We start from the raw sequence: 26026 nt of genomic DNA, 5'->3' as shown, positions 1-26026 counted from the left end.
ATCACTCTCACACTTACATTCAGCATAACACCCATCACTCTCACACACTTACATTTAGCATAACACCCATCACTCTCACACACTTACATTCAGCATAACACCCATCACTCTCACACACTTACATTTAGCATAACACCCATCACTCTCACACACTTACATTCAGCATAACACCCATCACTCTCACACACTTACATTCAGCATAACACCCATCACTCTCACACACTTACATTCAGCATAACACCCATCACTCTCACACACTTACATTCAGCTTAACACCCATCACTCTCACACTTACATTCAGCATAACACCCATCACTCTCACACACTTACATTTAGCATAACACCCATCACTCTCACACACTTACATTCAGCATAACACCCATCACTCTCACACACTTACATTTAGCATAACACCCATCACTCTCACACACTTACATTCAGCATAACACCCATCACTCTCATACACTTACATTCTGCATAACACCCATCACTATCACACACGTACATTTACCTTAACACCCATCACTCTCACACACTTACATTCAGCATAACAACCATCACTCTCACACACTTACATTCAGCATAACACTCATCACTCTCACACACTAATCCACTCTCTCCTACCTTTTCTTCTTTCACTCTCACGTTTCCTCTTCCTCCTCTTCTTCTTCTTCTACTTCTTCTTCTTCCTGTCCTTCCGGTGCACTGAGCGCGGAAAATGTTGGGCGTGGCTTCAGTGTTGTTGCCGCGCGCACCGAAACGGGAGGGGGGCGGTCCGCCCCGGCTGCCGCTCATCTGAGGAGTGCCACCATGCCGGCACGCCTCCAGAAACTGGAGGCGTGCCGGCATGGTGGCACCCCTCAGATGAGCGGCAGCCGGGGCGGACCGCCCCCCTCCCTCCCCCGCCAGGTACGCATGACGGCCGTATTCAATCCTGCTCGCGGCCGCTTAGTTTTTAACTTTGCGGCCGCAGCCGCATTGAATGTCTGTCTGCCGGTCGTCCGTCCGGCCCACCGGCCCGGATTTAGGGCGGCCTGGGGGGCAATTGCCCCCCTGCCCCCCGGCCCAGCCCGCCCCTGGTTCAGACCAATCAGAGTTAGAACTGCATTACACCAGATACTATATAGATTACTATAGATTTAAAATTAGAAGTTATATAAATGATACATTTGATGCAATTAGGTATTTACTGTATATTAGTGTTAATTATCTTTAAGTAATTTTAATTTAATTGCTATAGTTGTTACTGCTTAAATCAAACCACAACAATGTAACTATATCAGTGTAAGCAAATAATCACATATTCTGTCTCAAATATAATTAAGGGGAGCAAGCCATTATATTTTGATAAAATTGCCATCTCAGCGGGGATCTCCTCCTTTGACAAATGTTTTAGCAAACTGAAAAAAATGCTTGAATAAGGAAAGGTAAATTATGGAAGATCCAGCATTATTACTTTATTAAATAACAGGAGAACATTCCATCAGACATGCAACAGATCACCAAGTCCAAGCCACAAACCCAGGTGGTGAATATGTTAATATGCACACATAATGGCCCAATTAATTGCAAGGAACACTGCTTTGAGAGCAATAGACACCTCAGTCAAGGTGGCTCCCGTCATTGCTAATTGTGTTCTCTCTAATTACACCTTGCAACCTAAACCTCCCCTCTCTGGTCAATGATGGAATGCCATGTATTTTTGACAATATGCTGCGTTACAGAATGTACCAAAACACAATTATAGCAGGGCTCTCTCCACCTAATGTATCGGTTTGTCTTAGTCTGTCAATTCTCATCTTGTCATAACCCTTGAATTTATGTATTGCATTAAGCGCTGCGTAAATTGTTGGCGCTATATAAATAAAAGATAATAATAATAATAATTGTCTGATGCATGAAAAGTGTATCTAAATATGTATGTGGATAGTTTATATTGTGTGCATTTTGTGTCTGTGTATATAGGTACATTATCTGCTGTGGTACCCGCCTTAAAATCCCTAAATTACAACCTGAATTTAGATTAGGTTGCCTAAACAGTAGTAGCTTGTTTGCATCACAGGGACTTTCAATTCAGTGTAAATTTGGCATTATTTTGTCAACTAAACTGCTATTAAGCTGATTTGCATTGCACCTGCATGTGGATGTCCTATCTTAAAGTGGATAACACCTGCATGTTAACACACTGGAAGGTACAACCACAGAAAGTGTATTTCAAAAAAGTTCCACAGCAATATGGGACAATATGGCTAGCTTCATAGAAAGTTTGACTTGAAGATCATCAAAAAGTACCCCTGAAGTAATATGTTCCCCTCAAAGACCCAATAATCATTTGTTTCAACCTTGATATCTTTGCATCTGATGGCACCATGTCTGCGTTTGCCTGCACTGTGTGGCTATTAGATAAGCTTGTACAATGGTTAAAAATTATCAGAAACATATTAGGAGGTTTAACTTTTACAGGTTAAACTTTACATGATCTGGAACTTCACATCATTGAAAGCCAACATTAATGCAGGTTTCTCGAAACTGATCAACTTGAAGCTCCAGGTCTCTAAAAGATGGCCGTTCAGAGGGGAAGGAAGACCAACAAGAAAGCATCAACTTGTATACCTACAGTAAAGACACAAACATTTCATAGAGCCAAACAATTCAGTTTAAGGTGAGATCATATACAGTGATAAATACAGTTACACAAAGGGTGATACAGAAACGTAGAAGCAAAGAATTTGACATCAGATATTAAACATTTGGGCCTGAATTACAGATTCACATCTTAATCAGTCATTGACCCTATCTTAGATTAAGGATTGATTTATACGTATCCCAAGCATGTTTAAATTTTCTCGCTGTATTAGCCTCTACCACTACTGCTGGGAGGCTGTTCCACTTATTTAACCAGCCTTTCAATAAAATAAAACTTCCTTGCATTGCCTAAACTTCTGACGCTCCAGTTTTAGGAGTATTTTAACTCTTTCCATGCGGCAATTTTTGTGAAGACATAGTGGTAATTTTAGAACTTGCTCATAAGAACTTTTTCTTTCTTTCTTTCTTTCTATTTATATATGTTTGAGCTATTTAAAAAATATTTGTTGGAACTGGGTGGTTCCCTTGATGGTGACATCAGTGGGCAATTATTTTCACATGTTACCCAATTATGACATTTTTACAATTTTTTTTCCTAATTTTTTTTTTTTTTAAATTATTTTACTAATCACATTATGATCAGTGCACTTGGCTCCTTTGACTTGCATGGTTGTATGCAGTACCTGTGTTCAAACTCCAGGGGGGCTCAAGAGTTCTGGATAGACCCTTGTAAACTCGTTCGCTTTTCAGTTGGTCTTGTAAGTGGTAGTGATGGGAAGTTCGGATCATTAAAGTGAATCGGATCATTTCGATTCGTTCACTGAAATGATCCGATTCATGATCCGGATCTTCGGATCACTCAGTGTGCCTGCACGGAGTTACTGTTTTCCAGTAACTCCGTGCAGGCACACTAACGATTGGCCCGCCCCTTTCATTATGAATCCTCCCCCCTGCCTCCAGTGATGTCAATGAAGGCAGAGAGTCGTTCAAAGATTCGGATCTTACAGGGATCCGAATCTTACAGTGATCCGGATCACTGTAAGATCCGGATCACTGTAAGATCCGGATCATTGTAAGATCCGGATCATTGTAAGATCCGGATCTTTGAACGACTCTCTGCCTTCATTGGCATTCTAATCATTCAGAGAATGTCACCATACTGTTATAAATAAATACATTAATAATCACTGCCCCCAGGATTTACATTCCCCTTTACCTGCAACTGCACCTTAAGCTAACTTTATTAAATTAATCCTCACCATTAAATTAACCCTAAACACCCCATCAACCATGACTGCCCCTAAAATTAACCCTTAACACCCCATCAACCATGACTGCCCCTAAAATTAACCCTTAACACCCCATTAAGCATAACTGCCCCCAAATTAACCCTAAACACCCCATTAAGCATAACTGCCCCTAAATTAACCCTAAACACCCCATTAAGCATAACTGCCCCCAAATTAACCCTAAACACCTCATTAAACATAACTGCCCCTAAATTAACACTAAAGACCCCATTAAGCATAACTGCCCCTAAATTATCCCTAAACACCCCATTAAGCATAACTGCCCCTAAATTAACACTAAAGACCCCATCAACCATACCAATTTATTAGGTAATTTATCTGGAGTATATGCAATTAATTTAGGGGCAGTTATGGTTAATGGAGTATTTAGGGTTAATTTCAGGGGCCGTTATGGTTAATGGGATCTTTACGGTTAATTTCAGGGGCAGTTATGGTTGATGGGGTATAAGGGTTAATTTTATGCTGATGACTGAGGGTTAATTTAATTTATTTAATAAAGTTAACTGTAGGTGCAGTTATAGGTAAATGGGGGCAAACTCAGGGGAATCTAAATCCTGGGGGCAGTGTGAACATTATTAATGTATTTATTTATAAAAGTATGGTATCAGTAATATTCTCTGAATGATTCGAATCTCTGTAAGATTCAGATCCTTGTAAGATCCGGATCCCTGTAAGATTCGAATCATTCGACTCTTCGGTTCATTCGACTCTTCGGTTCATTCGACTCTTCGGTTCATTCGACTCTTCGGTTCATTCGACTCTTCGGTTCATTCGACTCTTCGGATCATTCGAATCTTTGAACGAGTCTCTGACTCTATGAGTCATCCTTCCTGTGTGAATTAATGAGCTGTAACCTGACCCCAGAGTCTGTGGCTGAGTGCTCTGCAGATGACTCACAGCTCTAGGATCAGGTTACAGCTGCATGATTCACAGACTGAACCGCTACAAATGAATCGTTCAGTCTAGTGAACCGATTCATCCGGATCACTAAAAAGAACCGGATCAAATGAACGATTCGTTCATGATCCGGACATCACTAGTAAGTGGCAGCAATGTCAGTCAGTGATGGCACTTGTGGTTGCTCTTCGGAGGAAACACAAGGCAATCCGGGTAGGGCGGTTATATTGCTGAATGCCTTGATATTGAGGCATGGCAGCAACACCAATTACGCTTGAGTAAAAGTTCTGTTTTAGCAGGACGCCATTATGGGGGGGCTTTACTTCCTTTGTTGTGAAGGGGTTAAACAAATCTGCCAACTGTTTTGCAAGGACACTCCAAGGCTATTTAAATAATTTTGGATGCATCCCATCTGGCCGCATGCATTTGTCTGTTTTTAAATTGTTGTTCTCTAAAAACACAAGCTTTACATGTCTCATTGTTTTTCTTCAACCTTCCTCTGTAAAAACTGATCAGATATATTAATTTAGGCAGTCAGCAAGATCAACATTTATATAACTTCCTTAATTTGCCTTAAATGCTATTATTTTCACATTTCACTTACCGTATTTGCTCGATTAAAAGACGACCCTGATTATAAGACGACCCCCCTAAATCAAAATATTAATTTAGGAAAAAAACAAAAAGCCTGAATATAAGACTACCCTATAGGAAAAAAGTTTTACTAGTAAATATTAATTCATGTAAGCTAATTTTCATATTTAATAAAAGCTATGATTGAGAAAAATATATTTTTTATTTCCTTTTATTTGCCAACCTGCCCCCCCCAGTTATGCACATCTGCCCCCAGGCTTGCCACTCTGCCCCCAGAAATGCCTTATACCTTTTGCTCTGGAAAAAGCCTCGTCTTATAATCGAGCAAATACGGTATATTTCAAAAAAAGGTTTTTAACGCCCCTTTTTTGTTGTCAAGTCACCATTTCTAAATACAGGGTAGTTAAAGGTGCTGGTAGTAATTCACCTCAGCAGGACAGGAGAAGGGGGCCCGTAGTCTCTTTCCAGCACGTAATATTTCCACAAGGCAGCACACAGTTTGCAGAGAATTATGAAATCCCATCATTCGTAGATACTCCTATGGGAAGCAGAGAGGAGACTACAGGTACAGTACATGTAATATCACCAGATCAGTGTCTAAATGGTGAAATTCTCATTGGGTTCTTAGACGTGAAGGTGAATTTCTAGAGAATCCATAAACTTACAGGGTTACAACATCTTCTTTAATATTCATAAAATTAATACACACTTGGCTTGTCTTTGGAGCACTGAACAGCCATTTATAAATTAGATTTAATTCAATTAGATCTACTGAAAATACAATGGAAAAAACTCTACCTTATGGTTATGTGTAACTAATAATTCCTGTAGGTATACTGATAAGCCCATATTTCAAACTCTGCATAAAGTCTCTCTCCATACACTCCAAACCAAGTGGACTATGCAAATAGAACACATCCTCATCAAAACTCATCCCCCCCAAAAGTGATATTACATATGTCTAAACTGTATTTTTTGTGTGCCATATTGGAAACAAAAGGAATGGTGATTAATGGTAGCTCTGTCTGATTTCCAGTTTATACCAATGCCCAATATAATAAGGTTTTTTTCCTTTCTTTGAGCATGTGACTACAGTCGTTTTGGGGCTTGGAGTGCCTGGTATTTAAAGTCAGCCATGGAGCCGACTGACAGCAATATAACCAAATATTGGATGAAAGAAAAAGATGAATACAATAATATCCACATTATCATATCTGACATGGACGTGGGTCATCTCAATCTGTCAACTGAACATGTGAGTGAGGAAACAGAAAGGCTACTTACAGTGTTTGTGCTACAGTCTTACCACAATCATTTGGCTTACACATGTTTTAAGACTACAGCCAGAAGAATGCCAGAAACCAGCCTATTAAAAACAAACTTCTTCAGCTGGTAGGTCAGGTACAGGGGTGGGAACATTTAAAATCACTCACAGCAGGAGGACTGCAGATCCTGTCACTGTAGGTGAAAAGTTCATACAAAAGGACTCCAAAACTCCAAATGTCAGACTCACGGGAATACACACTGTCAGAAAGAGACTCTGGAGCATGCCTGAGAAACATAGAACATGTGAACAGGGGCACTTAATTAAGAAATTAAGAAAAACCTGTAGATGTTTACAGAACAGAACATTAATCAAGAAACATTTTTATGTAGCTTTGTTTTCCTTTTGCCTACCAAAATATGGGACTCTCCCCTCTTTCTCTGACAACATAATACTCCTTGTCCTGAGGAAGGATCTTGGCTAAACCAAAGTCTCCAATCTTCACATGATTCTGATTTTCGACCAGAATATTCCGACTTGCCAGATCTCTGTGTACATATCGCTGAAATCCCAAGTATTGCATACCCTGTGAAACAAGTGTAGTTAAATATTATGCAGAGATTCAGTGGTTCAGTGATTCAATAATATGGACAAATACTTCTATGAAGGGCTTGTATGGAGTGGAGGAGCCACTGGGAGAGTCTCAAACATAGTTGTATAGAGTATAATTTTGCAATGTGACTTTTCATGGAGCCTGGGAATAACCATATTTTGTGAAATAAATGTAAGGATACATGTTGGATAAACTACTAAAATTAAAATACATTAATAGTTGTTGATTGTGGCACTTTGAAGGGCTTGTATGGAGTGGAGGAGCCACTGGCAGAGTTTCAAATAAAGTTATATAGAGTATAATTTTGCAATGTGACTTTTCATGGAGCCTGGGAATAACCATATTTTGTGAAATAAATGTAAGGATACATGTTGGATAAACTACTAAAATTAAAATACATTAATAGTTGTTGACTGTGGCACTTTGTAGGAAAACAGAAGTTAACAAAGACAGATATAAAATAATAGTATAATGTTCTTTTGAGACATTTGAATTATCAGGTAAAGCTTAAAGGAGGATTGCTTAAATAAGGTAAATTATGGGCTCACCTTTACTTCACACTTTTCTCGATTTACCTATTCAGCCATTTCTATCATTCCCATTCCTCCCTATACCTCCAGCAATTTCCCCCATCTCACTTCCACTCGTATTTTATTCATCATCCTTCTCAGGCTTTTGCATATTACCAAGCACTATATTCTACCCCCTTCACCCAGCAAAAAAATTTCCACAAGAATCCCAACTTGCCTACCTATGTATGTTTTGTTCTAGGGGAAGGAGCAAGATGAACTCAATGATCTATGTCACAGTAGTCACACTGCTCCTTGCAATAGGTAATCTGCCTCAAGACAAAGGCCACAGAGATATGGTGCTTTTAAACCCTACACTCACAGTGTCACAGAGATCAATGCCAGAATCAGGATAACTCTTCTTACTTCTTGAATCAATGTAGAGGGAAAAACTGAAAATAATTTTGCAAATCTTTTAATGCAGCTAACGGCATTCCTTTAACTAATGAACCATGAACCTGGGTCCAGTTGCAACCAGTTAGGGCTCTTATTGCTCCTAAACTTCGTATTGGCAATAATTTAAGTGAATTATGCAACTATCACAGGCAATACTGTTATATAGGAAGATGAGATCTTCTTGTAGACAATGAAGATACACACCCTAAGAGGGTCCACAGTTTATAAGGTTTAGAAGAAAGAGGAAGTGGCATATTACATTTTGTCCTCCATTGCACAATTTAGCAGCTGCGGACATCAACAGAGTTTGGCCATATAAATATACAAAGAGAAAGGCTTAAACAATATAGCTTCTTTACACTACACCACCACTTGATGATGTGCAGAGCTGGGATATGGTGATAGCACAACAGCCTTTTTTTCATGTCATTTGAAAGTTTAAAGTGGCATAGATTAATATATAGATAGGCGAAGTTATGTGAAGTGTTGGGTGGAGCAGTAGAAGGACTTTAGGAGGATATTAGCAATAGGATAATACACACCGGAAGAAACAATACTATATATTCAGCAGTTCAAGGGTTCCATCTAAAGGAAAATCTTCACTTGAATACATGCTCAGTTAACAATATAATTCATTTATGAAGGTAAATCTATAATAGACTGTTAATATTTTGAAAGGTCTCAAGTGGTGGAATCTCCAGCTTTCATATTTAGGGGGGGGGGACAGGGACCAAAGTAGGGGGGACAGGGACCAAAGTAGGGGGGGCAGGGATCAAAGTAAGGGGGCAATTATAAAATGCTACATATACACTATATATGTATATATGCATTATATGCATAATATGTACTTATCTCTTTGATTTAAAAACCTTGATTGAAATATATTTAAAAAATAACAGCTGAACTGGCAGTTATTTTTCATTCTTTAATATTAGACCCTGCTTCCGATATATATATATATTAATATTAGACCCTGCTGCCGATATATATATTAATATTATACCCTGTTGCCAATTTATTTAATAGTAAAAAAATTGGACCCTTCCCAAGCATTTCCTTGGGCCCCGCTCCACTCCCTAGCACGCAATCACTTCCTCCGCTACCACACCAAAAAAAAATATTTGCCATACTGACTGCAGATCAGAGGAAGACTGTGAGAGTCAGTACAGTCTTCCCTCCTTCTGACTGTGCTGTGACATTGAGAGGTCCTCTCCCTCATAATGAGGCAGTCCCTTTGCCCCCTCATTCACTAAACCACACCTCTCTTTAACTTACTCCTTGTAGTTCAGGTATAGATCAAATAAACACATAGAAACAGCACGTGCAACTGAATTAGACCCTGGATTTTCAGGTATACATAAATAATGTATGGAAACATAGCATTGCAGGTATAGATCAACAGGACACACAAACCCAGCATTGCAGGTATAGATCAACCGGAAATCACATCAAGTAAACAACACATGGAAACAGCACTCCAGGTATTTATCAGCTGAATAAGAAATACAAATCCTGTATTTATATAATATAATGTATATAATTATATTTATATAATGTATGGAAACATAGCATAGCAGATATAGATCAACAGAATAACACAAAAACCCAGCTTTGCAGGTATAGATCAATTGGAATTCACATACAAACTCAGCATTAAAGGTATAGATAAAACCCCCTAAATTACAGGCACAGATAACAAGTTGCACACCCCAAAGCTAGCCCTGGCATCCACATTGCCCACATAGAACCTGACCAGCACCCAAATTACACACACATAGGATTTGCCATCTTTGTCCCCAAACAGCCCAGCATGAGTCAACATTGTCCCCAAACAGTTGAGCGTACGCCCTCTTTGTCCCATAAACACGATACCTGTGCCATCTTTGTCCCATAATGACAAATCAATTATACACCTATGATTCACACAAACACTTTTACAGTCACTCATTAATTCACTTTCATTTACACAATTCATTCACACAATCATTTATTCTTTCACAAATAATTCACACATTCATGAATGCATTCTCACTCATTCACACAATTCATCCACACATTAATCCATTCATTCTCTCTCATTTTGACTCTTTATTTCAATATTCTTGCTACCCTCCCTTCTCCCTATCTACCCCCTCTCCCTCTTTTCTTCCTATCTAACCCTTCTAACTCCCTTCTGGCCTATCTACCCCTTCTCATTCCCTTCTCCCTATTTACTCCCTTCTCCCTATCTACCCCCTCCTAACTATCTACCCCCTCTCCCCGTCTCACTCCCTTCTCCCTATCTACCCTCCCTCCCCCGTCTCACTATCTATCCTCTCCCCCCTTTGAAGTTCCCTTACGGTGGGAGCGCGAGGCCTCTGTCTCCGCGGTGCACGCTGCTTCACTGCTGAGTGCCGGAATATGATGTCATGTTCCGGGGCTCAGTATGAAATGCCGGCACTGCGACCAAGACAGAGGCCTCACGGAGGGAAGTGAGAGGCGCCGAAAGGTTGCTGAAAACGTATTCCTGAGCAACCGATCGGCGCCTTTCTATCTCCTCCACGTCTATCATGGCTGCACACAAAAAAAGACGGCGTTTCAATTAGGGGGGCACATGGGGGGGGCCCACTAGTCTCAAGGTTAGCCTTTTAAGGTGTTCCCAGTTATGGACATAATTTGACGTAATGCATGATGTCCCTCAGTTTGTAATGACAAACCTTGCAGATCTGGGAGGCATAGAGGAGTAGATGATAGGTACCCAGTCTATCTCGGTTATTGGGGAGATATTCACGGAGACTCCTATTTGGAAGATATTCCATGACCAGCTGGAAACTGCGGCGACCTTAGGAGGAAAATAGTTTTAAATATCAACTCATGTGGAAAGAAATTTTATATGGAAAGCATGAGATTAAAGGAATTATGAGTAGATACTAAAAAATAAATTAGCATTAAAATATAAGCAAAAAGAAAAAAATAAAAGCATGAAATTATTTGTAGAATTGACCAACTAGAATCTCTTTTAGTACGTCTGTCTTTCTCTTGGGTCTCCCGCTTTCCCTTTTGAAGCCATGCTTTTTTACCTTAAATGGGTACAGAAGGAGGCCTATATGGAAAATATTATGCTTTATGAGTAAAGGGCATAGTCCTATGGTATTTGGTGATATAAAAGGAGTTTCTTGGACAGATTTTGTTGAAGATCAGTGCAAGAAGATACCTGGAACAGAGATACCTGCATATTTTGCATGCTCCCATTTCACTCACCTACACTATAGCATATCCCCTTGTATTTGACAATATAGTCATTGTGAAGGGAGCGCAGAATCAGACTCTCTCTCTGGAAGTCACGGACATGTTCAGCGGTACTATGCTGCAGCTTCTTTACTGCAACCAACTCGCCTGTGTTATCATCCAGGGGATCGTAACGGCACAACTCGACACTTCCAAAATTTCCCTAAACATAGAGAAGGCAAGATCAATAGCTCATAATTAATTTTACCTTCTTATGAAAACAGTAAAGAAGTATCAGAGTAGATTAATATCCTTTGAGTCAGTAAGTAAGCCCAATCAAAAAAACAGATCATTCGACTAGACTTTGCAAAAATGAACAATGACCATGCCTATCATACATCCACTTACACTCACCAACCAGAGCTGCATAGATGGAAATCCACTCAAATTGTATGGGGTTGAATAGACTACATCCTATTATTAACAGATATTAAAGCTTTTTCTGCGCTTGGTATTGTCATTTTAGCATATTCTGAATGAAGAGTAAACATGGGAGGGCCCATCTTGTGCACATACAGAGAACCTTGCGAATACACAATCACTGAAGGCACCGCATGAAAATCATACACACAGGTACAAGAGGGTGGATGCCAAAATTAAGACTGATGAAAAACTTAAGGAGGGAAATGTGAGTTAATTGAATACAACAGAGGGAGAACACATAGTCCACCTTCCCACCTTGCCCAGAAATGTAATATGCTTAAGATGTCTTTCCTCGTAAACACTAGGATCTTGATACTTCCATGCAGGGTAAGACATTTTGAATCCTTCACTTGTCTGCTGTCCTCTGGAATCCACCAACAACTCATAATCTGTGGGCAAAAATGAAATAGATATTTAGGCAATGATCACTTCTATGAAAGGCATGTGTTTGTAAAGTGATTTCTATAATGTCATTAAAATAGGAAAAAGAGCAGGCATTTAGCAACCTTCTCCTGCTCACATCCAACACATTTGTAACCCCCAGCTACAAAGCCTGTTGCATTTCTGTTTTAATTTACAGGTTTGATCTATTGCTTATATTGTACCCTTTTAAGTAATATCTTACCAAATGTAATAAGATTGTTGAGCTCTCGTATAACAGAGCGAAAGGAGGGCCTCAAAAGTGGGTTGTAAGACATGCACTGTTGCTCCAAGCTAGCCAATTCTATCCAATGCGAAGCTGGAAGCTGTTGCTGTTCCTTATAAAACTGCAGTTTCTGAAGAATGAGAACTCAAATATATCATAAACAACAGTAGAATGGTTAAAAATAAAGATCTATCAAAGGAACCTCCCACACACATGTTAAAACAATGCTAAACATGCACTGAGTGTGATTAAATGAAGTAGAAAAAAGAGAAAATAAAAGTTTATTCACTAAAGTTGGGGAGTTTTGCACTTTACTATGCAATTCAAAGGGCTATCCCAAAGATATCTCATTGATTTAACTGTGTGTTATCCATGGCTGCCTTTAATATTGATTGGACCCTGGGCAAACATTTGACTAGACCTGGGCAGCTCCCCCTTTCGCCCCGTGTCATAGAGGGCCATCCAAGAGCTTTCCTCAGAAGAAGCTCACAGGGGTTGAACCTTCCTATTGTCCCCCATCTCCTGCTTGCCACTGCACACAAGCGGTATACTCTCTAGTGAAAGTGATGGTTTCTGTGAGAGTTCCAGGAGCTCTAATACAAACCTTTACATCTATGCCCAGAAAACATTCCCATTTTTTTCAAGAAGCCAAATTGGCACAAATAGAAGACAACGGAGCTGACTGTGCACTACAGCTCTGGAGAAGCAGCTTCTCTTAAAGGTGAGTGGCTTTTTTAAATGAAATTTTGGGATGCATATCAAGGTACATGTATTTTACTTTATGCTAAGTATTTTAACGGAAGGTTACACCTTCCCTTTAAATTAATTCCTACAGCTTCACATTCAGTTGGTGAACATTCTTCTGCTCCGATCACTAGCATCTGCTGGGAAGTTGTTTCTTACATCAATCATTCTTTTGGTAAAAGCAGTACTTTTTTATTGTATTTAAGCAGCTCATTTTGGCAGTTTTCGTAAAATAGTGATAATTGACTGAAGGTGGAAAGGAGCAGACAGTGGAATTAATTACGAAGAAAAACGTTTAAGAAGGACTGTTTTACAACCACTTGCCACAAAGACACTGAGGCCAAATTCACCATAGATGGATCCTCCATACTTAAAGGCACAATGCCATCATTGAAGATCTCCCATAGTGTGACCCCAAAACTCCAGCAGTCAGATTCCAGTGTCAGGCTATTAGGATCACATACACATTCTGGACACAACCAGGGTATCCTTTCTACAAGCACTGCAAATGTAAAAGAGGAACATTGCATCAGAAATATGGAACCACCACTGACCACCAGTTTTTAAAAGGCATTTCTTCAGTGTGCTAATATAATGAGTAGGCCACAGTATGACAATTTTGTTTTGAAATCCATTGGTTGCATGTGACTGTGTTCCATCAGAATCTGTTATATTAATACTCTCTTATTTAGTCACTCAGTACCAGAGGTCCAGCTCCTTGGGCGATATGCATTGCTAAGAAGATCAAAGGAAAGACATGGACGGTCTAAATAATTTTAACTATCATCCAAACATTAAGTACAATACCTTTTATAAAAAACATAACTGTAAGCTTAACGGAGCTGGCTGTGGTGACTGGTTATTAATTGCAGCAGACGATGCATACAGAGTATGTTTGGTTCATGTCTTCCATAAAGGAAAAAATGTATTCACTGATAACTGTGAGTTAGCAAAAGATGTGGACATTTTAGCTTGCTGATATCTCTTTATATTATGAAGGTGTCAACTTCATTGAAATACCTGGGAACTTGTTGGGTCTGGGTTCCTGGAGCCTACACTTGTGAGATGCTTCCAGGACTGCCCACTGACATCAGTGGGTGGTCCAGCTGACGTTGGGGCGTTCCCACTGATGTCAGGGGCTTCTCCGCCGACATCATCGGGAAACACCCCCATTTAAAGGAGAAATGGGCAGGGAGTGGGGAATGTCAGGACCTCGCTCCTGCGCCCTGGAGGATTCAGGTGTTGACCTAGAGTTCCCAGATATGTTCATTGAGCCTCTTGAAAAAGACGATACTATTTTGTTGTGCATAATGCATACATTTGTTAGCTAGTGTTTAAGAACTCTCCATACATTAACTAGACACTAAGCAAGACCTGATAAGCCCTTTCAGTAGGAATATCTAGCTTCATAACCCATGATGAATTGGCAAGATTATTTCTCCTGGAAACAAACAGGTTAGTGAGCTATAGCTTGAAAAGAAAAACATTGTAAAAAGTAGCATAAGAAAACTTTGGGATGGAGTGCATAATAAACATTATGTGTTTTTACTATAACTGGACAAAGATAGAAGACGGAAGAACAAGAAGATGCAAGAGAAGAATCAGAGAAGGAGATAGGGGCAAGGAAGCATTCAATGGAGAAGGTAGGGAAGACATTGAGTGTTGGCCCTGACTGATGCTACAAGCCCAAAAGAGAAGTAGGGTGGAAATAGGTTATAGAGCTGGATAAAAAGTAATGTTGGCTATTTTCTATACAATAAAGCTTTGGTTCAAGAAAACGAGTACCGTATTTTGTGCTAAAAGTTTTCTCTTTCTATGTGCACTCTCTCACCTCACACAGCCACAAAGCTGCATAAAAGAAACAACGGCAGCAGAGTGAGTAGAAAATGATGTAACATATATTACAGTTTTAGATCAGCTCCTGAACACTAAAGCAGCACTATGATGATCCCCATTAACAAAAATAAATTCTAAATTTCAACCTTGTGAATGGATTAACAATTGTGAATACATCTGCCTACTGAATCATGAACAATTAAACCCAAAACATTACTATAGTGCAGGAAAGATATGCAATAGTGCATTGCTATTTGTGCACAGGAAAGATATATGCGCCTTCTGCCTTAATGGTTTGATCAACATGATGTGTTGACCAGTGTTTTATATATCGCTATGGATAGGTTTATTATAAAGTATATGTATATAGATTGTGGTGGAAAATAGATAACAACTAGCTTAGTCGGCTCTTCTTCTTGATTTACTAAAATACAATACAGACAGTATTGGGTAACGTGCACGTGGCTGTGATCATGAAATGATTGCTCCATCTGTACAATTTTTCCCATTATCAACTCACTTTCTTTTTCCAGGACTCTGATGCTCACACCCCTGTCACTTAGTTTTATAAATGGTGGTGTCTCCTTGTCTCCTACACGGCTTAGGAGGATCTTCTTAGCTGAAATGTTACCATGAACCAGATGCTTATCCTCCTGTGAGAGCCAAATCAGATATTGGAAAATGAAAAATAAGAGGAAATATCACCATCTTGGCATATCACCAACAGATCAGAAAATGCTCACATATAATAATAGCTGAACTTTTGGGATTCAGCATAAATCTATGTCTCATTTTTACATATTTTTTACAAAACATACCATGTAGCAGAGAGCATACGCCAACTGTTTGACAACTTCAAGCTTCCAGCTGATGGCAACTGGACCTCTCTGCTTCTGCCTCTTCAGATATAGGTCTAGAGCTCCCAGGCATACAAACTCTTGCACCATTATAACTAGGTTATATTTAATACAAGACTAGTTAGTTGATGAATGCTGATTCCACAAATCTCACTGTAAGCACGCTGTAACATAATCACAATCACAGTGTGTGTGATGTAAATTACAATGTGGAACTAATAAAATAGCACAAACAAAATATTACACAATACAATGTAATCAGACAACATGGCCCACAGCATGATGTAACAAACTTGACCATACACTTACTCTGTTCCCGTACACACACTCCATGCAGTAAGACTTGGTGTTTGTGCGAGAGCTGGTTCATTATACTGGCTGCTTCTAGGAAGGACTGAAGTGGGAAAATTGAATGAAACAAAATGATGAAAACAGTTCAAGAGACATAGATATATCTTAGAAAAGGTGTGAGAAGTAGAAAGGCATGGTACACTATTGCATATGTTTATTGGTCAGGAGCAATAAGACAAAAAACTGAAGAGAGAAACATAAGATATTGTTGGATTTTAAATGCAAAATGTCTCCCAAGAAAGTAGGGGGATGTATGTTACACCATAATCTACTATTGAAAGATTGTGTGGTTGGCATATTTGACAGTAATGCAGTGGTTGGGCAAAATAACTGATTTAAGTTGCAGGTGCAAGGGACTTCTTATACCTCTTGGTAATGCTGGTAAGAAGGATCCAGGATCTTAAGCATGACTTTAACTTCTCGCTCTACTTCATCATCTGCACATCTAAGTACACCTTGGATAATTTTGGTGAAGGAACCTTTTGCCTTGGTCATCCCCTGAGGAAAATTGGAAATCAATCTTTATAGCTCACTTCAGGCATGCCTTTATCCACCCATTATTCTAATTACATCATACTACCACTTTTAACTACTGCTGAAACTTACAAAACTGATGTCTTTAAAGTGAATCTTTTGAAATGTCAGAGGTTGAATGTTCCTCCTCTGTCTTCCTGGTGACAGAACCTTTTGAGGACAGCTCTCACGCAGTATTATGAGGTTGGATTTTTCTGATGGAGAAAATTGTGTCGTTTGATTAGACTTCCTTTAGAGGATTGAAACTAAATAAATATTAAGTTACAGAACTTTGATTAGCTTTTTTATCTGCATTCTCCTTAATGTATTTCGTCATCTCGCTTTCTGTACAAATTCTGTTTTCTTTATAATGAATGACTAAAAATAAGCTCAGAGGAATGAAGCCTGGCAACAATACCCTTACTCTTAAATAGGGTTTAATTTACATGACAAAATGAGTCATTTAATCTTACTTCCTTAACTATGCATCATACACTACCAACTTGCCACTTCTTGTGGGAGATATTTGTCATGCTTAGTCCTTCACAACATATAGGTATGTTTTTTTTTTATCTGGCCTGTAGCTCATAGTTTTGTGAATAAACCGTTACCCAACTGTATTGATTAATTCTAATTTATATTGTGTTCCATATCACACACACTATAAAGTTGAATGCACCAGATGCAGGTCACCACAAGAGGGCCTTAAGGAGTTAATGATGATGTCATGATGCCTGTTGGAGTTCCACTTGAGTGCATGTTCATTTGTATCCTGACCTTAAGAGTAAGCTGCTGATATCAACATCCAGAGCTAAGTTCCTCAGTGTGCCTTTGATTAAGACACTGGCGCAACCACAGGGGTCACTGGTGCAACCCCTGTGACTCCTTCTTCCTGTTTCCTTGTACTGGTATAAAATTGAAAGGGCCATTTTGACATGGGTCGCAACGATTCAGGTGGGAAGAGTACTTTCTAAACAATTATGAACCGGCACGGGGAGATAGAAACGTATCAGGGTCACGTGAACTGAGGCTGCTCACAGAGTACTTTTGTGTGTGTGTAAGCATGCATGTGTACTTGTGTGTGTGTGAGCATGCATGTGTACTTGTGTGTGTGTTTGAGTATGCATGTTTACTTGTGTGTGTGAGCATGGGTGTGTAATTGTGTAAGTGAGGTGAGATGGAGTGTGTAAATATGTTGTATGTTGGAAGGGGGGGCAAAGAAGGCACAGACCATTTGTGTGTGGGGCAAAGATGGCACAGACTAGCTGTTGAAGTTGGGGTGCCCGGAGCAATTTTTTTGCACCAGGGTCCGGTGGTTTCTAGTAACGCCCCTGGATTGAGATTATGTTTTGTTTAAAGTCTGTTGTATACGTATTGGGTTCATGTTTTAAGTAGCAGTTTTCCTGCTTATGCCTTTAAATAAATTTTTGAACCCTTTTCATTATATTGCCTAGATCAGGGGCATCCAACCTGTGGACCTCCAGCTGCTGCAGGACTACATGAATTCTTTAATAATAAAATTGTTTAAATAACCAACTGAGATACACTATTTGGACAAAAGCATTGGGCTTGATGAGACGTGCCCAGCAGGTACTAGAACTCTTGTTCAAAGTGTGGAAAGAACGGCCTGTCCGGTCCTACGGTTTAGCAGCTGGAAGAATGTTTACAGTTGTTTGTTAAGTGTTGTTGCTGGGTTGGGAGTGAAGTAATAAATAGTAATAAAGCTGTGGCCTAACCTCTACCTACAACAATTGGTGCCTGGTGTCATAATAGGAAAAGGTGGGCATTAGGGTATGAGATATTGGCCTAAGCAGCCATGTAAATGTGTACATCAAGACAAAAACTGACAAGAGATTATATATATATATATATATATATATATATATATATATATATATATATATATATATATAGTGATATAACATATTATAATTACCTTTGGGTCTTGGAACACAGCAGGAGGTGAACTGAGTACAAATCCCACCAAGGCGTAGGCTGCATTGCTGGTAATGTTCCAGAAGACCCCTCACGCTGGAGAAGTAACGGGAAACTGCAGCCAGGGAAAATGTATCATTGACACACAGGATGAGACAACCCTTGTAATCTTTTCCCAGAGGATTCTGAAGAGTGTTTGAAAGAAAAAAAAACGTGTTCAAACTAAGTTCTGCTGCCTATAAGCAGTAAGTAAAACTGGAAACAGACAACCAAATACACACCAGGACAGGCTCTGCCACACTGACACCCAAACATACACACACACCAGGACAGGCTCTGCACACCGACACTTCAAAAATGCTGGTATTTTAATCACTTCCATGCATTTTAATTCTACCATTAGCCTTTGTAAAACTTTATGGTAGTAAAAAATTTTTTTATTTTTTTCACACACGTTGTACTCCAGGTATAAATTCACCGCTCCTGGTATATGTCACTGCCAAACAACACCCCGATAAGTGTTCAGCACACACACACACACCAGTTCTGCTGCCTATAAGCAGTAAGTAAAACTGGAAACAGACAACCAAATACAAACCAGGACAGGCTCTGCCACACTGATACCCAAACACACACACACCAGGACTGCCTCTGCCACACTGATACCCAAACACATGCACCAGGACAGGCTCTGCCACACTGACACCCAAACACACACACCAGGACAGGCTCTGCCACACCGACACCCAAACACACACACCAGGACCAACTCTGCCACATCGACACCCAGACACACACACCAGCACCGTCTGTGCCACACAAATACCCAAACGCATACACCAGGACAGGCTCTGCCACACTGGCACCCACTCACACCAGGACAGGCTCTGCCACACCGACACCCAAACACACACATCAGGACGGGCTCCGCCACATCGACACCCCAACACACACACCAGGGCAGGCTCTGCCGCACCGACTGTGAAGAACCATGTCTGATCCTTACTGTTATTATTATTATATTTATTTGCAACCTGTTTGAATGTGGCTGCAGCTCCGGCCTTCAAAGAGACAATCCTGTAACTTGGCTGGGGCTCTTAATCAGCCAGCACAGCCCTGTCTGCCCAGACGGCACCTGCACTACAGGGGGGGATAACACAGGTGGGGGAAACCCATTGTATCCCTTAATCTCCTCACCTGATACATCCCCTGTATACTGATGGGATTTGTGATGGGATGTGGCTGATGGGATTGGGGGTTGGGTTCGGTGCACATTGAATTGAGATTGTATATAAATTCTGTGTGTTTGTAATAAAGAGAGTTCTGTTTTAACCTCAAAGCATGAAGTCCTGTCTCATGATTGAGGGAAGTGCTGGTCTGTGACTGCTTTCTTCGGACAGCCACAGCGTGTCCGCTTACTGGAAGAGGGAAGGAGCTGACGGGTGGATGTGTCCAGTTTGGGGCACAGGTCGATCCGTCACACCGACACCCCAATAATGCAGGTATTTTAACCATTTCCATGCACTAGTTCTACCATCAGCTTTTGTCAAACATTATGGTAGTAAAAATATTTTGCAGGTATAAAATCACCGCTCCTGGTATATATCACTGCCAAACAACACCCCGATAAGTATTCAGCAACATCTCCTGAGCGCAGTGATACCCCACATGCATGGGTTTGTTAGGTTGTTCGGGGACTTTTTGAGAGGTGTGTATTTTTCAAATTGGAATTTTGAAATGTCAAAAAGTCTGCCCACATATCCTATTTCGGGTATCTTTAAAGCCGGCCAATACAATTTACCCCATCAAACCAAATATTTTTGAAAACTAGACACCCCATGTTATTTGAAATGCTGGTATTTTAACACTTTCCATGCACTAATTGTACCACCAGCCTTTGTCAAAATTTATGGTAGTACATTCCCCCCCCCCACACACACACACGTTGTACTTCAGGTAAAAATGTACCACTCCTGGTGTATGTCCCTGTCACACAACACCCCAATATGTGTGTGTGTGTTTTTTATGAGCAAGTCCTACAATTCACGCTATATCTTAACAAAAATTCCCACATGGAAAGAGTTAAAATATTGGCATTATAAATGCCCATAAGGTGCCTAGTTTTAAAAAATGTTGATTTGATGGGGTAAATTGAATTGGCTGATTTGATGGGGTACATTTCTGATGAAGGGGCTGATTGCAGAAAAAACTTGGACACCCCCGTTCTAAGATAAGAGTTGTCAGAAATTTTGTCGGAATATTGCTTTTGTATAGTAATGTTTTTGTCTCGTTGAGCTGCTGTGTGCTCATGTGCAAAACACTATGGCAGAAGTCTCTTTGTAGAATTGGGCACTGTGGTTCTCAGTGCTCTGCCCATAAGTAGCTGTGCCTAGATGATTATGCTTTCAATAGAATGGATTTGGCTATGCCTACATATTTTTCAGCCAGACTGTTAGCCTGTGGGAGATATGGACTAAAGGGTTTATGCCCTATTCCCGCATGGAACGGATTGAAACTCAGCACTTGGATATTGATTTGAAGGCCAGTATGATAGTGGATGATTTCAGTTGTACTATTTCAAAGTATTTGCTATAACAGTCAATGATTGGGTAATTGTTCTCTTCATTATGGAAAATATCTGTGGCTAGTCTTTGCTACGCACAAGAAGAGATAGTTCAAGGGATGAGTGGTTCTTTTGTGTTCTGTCTTTGAAATTCACTGCAGGTATCACAAACTTTCACAAACCTCTCAATGTCAGAGTCTCAATTGTACAGAGCAATGCCTAAGTTTCTCTTGCCAGCCATTGCACATGAACGGACACAGTTTTTCTAGTTGTTTGTCTTGTACTGTCTCTTGTCTTATTTTTTTCCAGTCTGACATCTGATGGACTAAAACTGTGTGCATGGACTGAAACTGTGTGCACTTCTTCCTCCAGATCAGTTTATTTCTTTGCTTCATGTCCTGATGGAAACACTCTGGATAGTGTGTCTTTCATTAGCATTTCCTTCCCTGGTTTGTACTTTACAGTAAGATCATACGGTTGCAGTTTCATTATCATTCTTTATAAGCATGGAGGGACTGAGTTTAGTGGTTTCATAATTATTTGTTCTTAAGGCTTGCGGTCAGTTTCCACCAATAGTGGACGCCCATAGATATATTGATGACATTTTCACACCTGTTTACAATGGCAAGCATTTTCTTTTCAATTTGGGCATAGTTGGCTTGAGCTGTTGTGAGTGCCCATGAGGCATAGGCCACTGGCTGGCCTCTTTGTATCAGCACTGCACTCAACCTTGATCTTTCCTCAGTGGTGGTGCTTGCATTTTAATAATTGCTTGTATTTTGTTGGGATGAGGTTTCAAACCTTCTTTACTGATGATGTGACCAACGTAGCTTACCTCCTCAACACCAGTCTGAAGTTTGCTTGGGTTTAGTCTCAGATTTTTCTCATGACATCTCTCAAATGATGCAATTAGGTTTTTGTCATGTTCAACACGGTGTTTGCCAACGACCAACAAATCATCAATTATAAATTTCACATCCCACCGATCTGAAATGAGCTCATATGATTTTATTGTTGAATATTTCTTGAGTAGATGCTACCCCGAAAACAAATTCTTGTAAATCGCCTTCTTGCAACAGGGGAAATAAAAGTGGAGAGCTTTTGGTTTGCCATGAAATCAATCACTTGTACACCTCACTCCTGAGTCAGAATAGAAAAAACTCAGTATAAAGCATTTTAATCTCATGTGCCGTTGAATGAGGAAATGTCCTATAAATAGAAGTGCCTAGTGGATCCTTATTTAGTTGTTTATTGAACAGGAAAAAGTCCAGGTCACAATAAATTATGAAGCCCTTGCAACAGAAAAATGACATTCTGGTAAGATCAGCCAAAGCAAAAGCAGGATGCAAAGACAATGTAAACTGAACAGAGCCACAACGCAGAACAAACTCAATATGCTTGTCCATGGGATTCCTAAAAGAAGCAGAATCTGTGGCCGGAAGAGTAGGGAGGTAGGACATGAGTTCAATAAGACAAATACAGCAGTTAATGAATAAAATTAAAACAAGCTAGTAAAAATGCACATTGTAGCCTACTACATTAAAAAATGCCCGGATACCCTACCTCCACACACACTGTCAGCAAAAACTTGTCAAACTCTTGAGGTGAGCGGCGTAGGACAAAACTGCCAGCCACACTACCATTTCTCTTCAGTTTATCCACTGCAAATTCTGAGCTATGGGAGAAATTTGGAGTAAAAGGGAGAAAGTCAGGAATATAAGGGCTTCAGGTAATGTCATCAGGAAATAAAAATAGGTTTAAGCAAGAGAGAGCATGGGTGAGCACATAGGGAGGTGATAAAGAGGAAAACAGCTAAAGGTGCTGTTTTAACTTGTCAGGTCACTGTGAGCTCTACCATGTTTACATAAGAAACGTAAGCAGGGTTTTCATTTTATTATTTTCCTAGTATTTTAAACATGGCAAAATGACAAAAAACATTTTTTTCTACTGCTAGAACAACAAAGCTTTTCAACCTATGGGCACCATTTGTTTTAGACATATTACTAAAATAGGTGAAACAGTAATAGGGATGACCTTTCTAGTGTCACATTGAATGTAAAAATGTTTTAAGTGTAAGGATATGTTGTGTCTAACTGACAAAACCTCAATAAGAGGTTTAAAAGGGTAGCACTTGTGACTCACGTGATAGGTCCATGGCAATGGTTCTCCAAGTTCCACTTCAGGCTAGGAGGTGCCACCTCTTCACAGAAGTAGTGCTGGGTGTCTGTGGTTAAGCGGTAATAGCCATCAACCAGAGACACAAATGACAGTGCTTCCTGCAGGACTGGGAACTGGAACTCCTTAAGGAACAGGGATTAGAGTCATAAGCTGTGAAAGATTTAGGGTAGGTGCTAGTCAGAAAAAGTGGCAGAAGAAGGGCTGGCAAAACATCCACTATTCTGAAGCAGCATAAATTGTAGCTCTGGGTATCATTTGATCAGTCATGTTTTTTTCTGTTTATCTCCATACCTGTTTACATATCTAAATTCCTGTTCATATACCCAAACTCACCAAGACATTGTTATCATGTTTGGAGATCGTCACTACACGTCCTTCTGCCACTGCTGAGTCAAAGCGGGCCTGTGTTATGCGTATATCTACTATGTCTGGAAAGTCACAAAATGTCTGCCACAACTGTGAAAGAAGTAATGTAAAAACGGTATTGTCATTCCACATAATAGAGCAAACATAATACAATGAGTAATTTGTGTATCGAGAATTTTTAAGGGGCGGTGAAGATCTGTGGGTGGTGGTGTTGTTTCCTATTTTGCTGGTGGATTAAATGACAGGAGGCCTTTTACAAGTTTTAAACTGAATTTTGTGGCATAACGGTGTGAAATACAAAGTCAGAGTATAACAAAAATGAATGTAGAATTAATTATGTTGCTTTATATTATGTTATACATGTATCTTACTGCTATCTAGCAAATGTTTATCAAAAAAGTGCATTTAACAACTTTACCTCTCCCTCAGCTAATGGCTTGGTAAAACCACAAAAGACATAGAAAGCTAAAAGCTCATGGGTCAAAACATGTAAAAAAAAAATTTCATTGTAAAAAAGGAGATAAGCGATTAACTGTAGAGATTTCTTGCGCTGGAAAAACGGCTTAGTGTGTCTCTTCCTTCAGCATGTTCTTTCCTCTGCTTGTTGATCTCACAATCTTCTTACCTCAGTCTCTATATTCCTCCATGAGATGCCTCCGCCTCCAGACACCCTAAGGAACAGGTGGTTTCCTCCATCTTGCGGACTCCAGACAGAGAAAGTCTCCACACCAAAGTCTTTGTTCATTTTCTCCAGATCCACCAGATATTTGAGTTTGATGAGAGGAAGGCTAAGGGTGCAGGCCCAGATCTTCCTCAGGGACACTGTCACTCTTCTGCGAAGCCTTTTGCGTGACAAGAACCTTAGCTTCAAAATGCTCTGACGCAGTTTCTGTGGGATGCAGTGCTTGTAGCTGGTTTAGAGAGATATAGTAGTGATGGGATACTCAGATTTGAAATGCATACCTCTTTGTACAAAAATAAAAATATTTATAAATGTAACCATGCTTTAAAAAAAAAATCAGGATTGCTTCCAATATTGTTTATAAGCATATTGTACTTGTCTGAGGTACTACTCTTGTTTATTATGTGTCCCACTAGTGTCGATCCTGCCTCATCATTATGAACACTCACCTCATGCTGCTTAGGATCTGCTTTGGAGTCCTGTTACTTTCCTGTGCAAGTCTTATCATATCAAGAACTGCTAAACCAAGGCACTGCTCCTGTACATCAAGGCTGGAGGGCAGGTTAATTTGTCCATTTAGAAAATCACTGCGACACTATAAGGACGAGGAGGGAGACAGAGTACCGCTAACTTAAGTTGTCACTGAAACACTGAATATGGTCATAGAAGAAACTAACATATATACCATTCATGTCTGTTTTGTAATCCATCTATAGAGGAAGTATGCAAGATTATTGTGGATTTATAGCAACTTCTAACAATTCCCCCCCAGTTGTTGCCAGTTTGTTCTAATAGTATCTTTAGTTAATATGAATGAAGCCCATAGAGCAGTGTAGCTTAGGTGGAGTGGGCCTTGACAGAGCTAGGTGGTGTGCATAAGGAGTGATTTAATTTAATTGGTTAAAGTTTGTTATGGGTGGGGTTGATATCAAGGGTATATAAGTGGGAACCATTTTGTAAATGGTCACTTAACTGCTTTTCCAAATCTTGGTTGTTCATTTATTTGGGGCGATTCTGGTTTGGAGAAGCATTTGCTTTATTTTGCAGGTATGGAGCAGGAAATTGAGGAGCTTCTAGAAGGAATTCGGATGGCTATGCGGGAATGCGGTACCAGATGGCTGAGGGAGTGTAACGATTGGATGAGAAGGACCCCGGATTGCGGAGTGAGCCAGGCAAACAGGAACCAGGAGTAGCCAGGAGAGCTGGAACCGAGAATCAGGTCCGGTAACCAGTAAAGCAGGAAGCTGAATCAAATCCAGAAGAGTAGTCAAACAAGCCGAGTCAATCACAACGATCAGAGAACAGGAGCCAAATCGGAAAACAGGAGCGAAGTCAGCAAGCCGGGTCAAACGAATAAATAGTCACAGTAACTCGTACAGGAAAACAGCAGAATACACCAACCAAGGGTGACCCACAAGAGGAAGTCCAGGTTTAAA

General features: G+C 40.0%; 1 protein-coding gene across 1 annotated transcript in view; it reads right to left on the bottom strand.

Annotated features, from left to right (window-relative positions):
• Positions 1–2465: 2465 nt before the first annotated feature.
• JAK3 (Janus kinase 3) overlaps positions 2466–26026 on the bottom strand; it is a 39979-nt gene continuing 16418 nt past the window's right edge. Inside the window, exons 4-23 of the mRNA XM_053456059.1 lie at positions 25040–25185; positions 24534–24819; positions 23876–23998; positions 23507–23664; positions 22928–23039; positions 18803–18986; positions 16960–17081; positions 16720–16851; positions 16312–16396; positions 15964–16097; positions 15666–15798; positions 13660–13811; positions 12545–12695; positions 12175–12308; positions 11470–11659; positions 10926–11050; positions 7065–7237; positions 6821–6938; positions 5815–5925; positions 2466–2613 (exon numbers count right to left, since the gene is read on the bottom strand). Coding sequence (XP_053312034.1) covers positions 2494–2613; positions 5815–5925; positions 6821–6938; positions 7065–7237; positions 10926–11050; positions 11470–11659; positions 12175–12308; positions 12545–12695; positions 13660–13811; positions 15666–15798; positions 15964–16097; positions 16312–16396; positions 16720–16851; positions 16960–17081; positions 18803–18986; positions 22928–23039; positions 23507–23664; positions 23876–23998; positions 24534–24819; positions 25040–25185 — 2889 coding nt within the window. The 3' untranslated portion in view covers positions 2466–2493. The remainder of the gene's footprint in view (positions 2614–5814; positions 5926–6820; positions 6939–7064; positions 7238–10925; positions 11051–11469; positions 11660–12174; positions 12309–12544; positions 12696–13659; positions 13812–15665; positions 15799–15963; positions 16098–16311; positions 16397–16719; positions 16852–16959; positions 17082–18802; positions 18987–22927; positions 23040–23506; positions 23665–23875; positions 23999–24533; positions 24820–25039; positions 25186–26026) is intronic.

Source organism: Spea bombifrons, chromosome 1, assembly GCF_027358695.1.
Source record: "Spea bombifrons isolate aSpeBom1 chromosome 1, aSpeBom1.2.pri, whole genome shotgun sequence".
NCBI classification, from domain to species: Eukaryota; Metazoa; Chordata; class Amphibia; order Anura; family Pelobatidae; genus Spea; species Spea bombifrons.
Note: the sequence above shows the minus strand (reverse complement) of the source record. Positions and strands in the feature narration are given on the sequence as shown.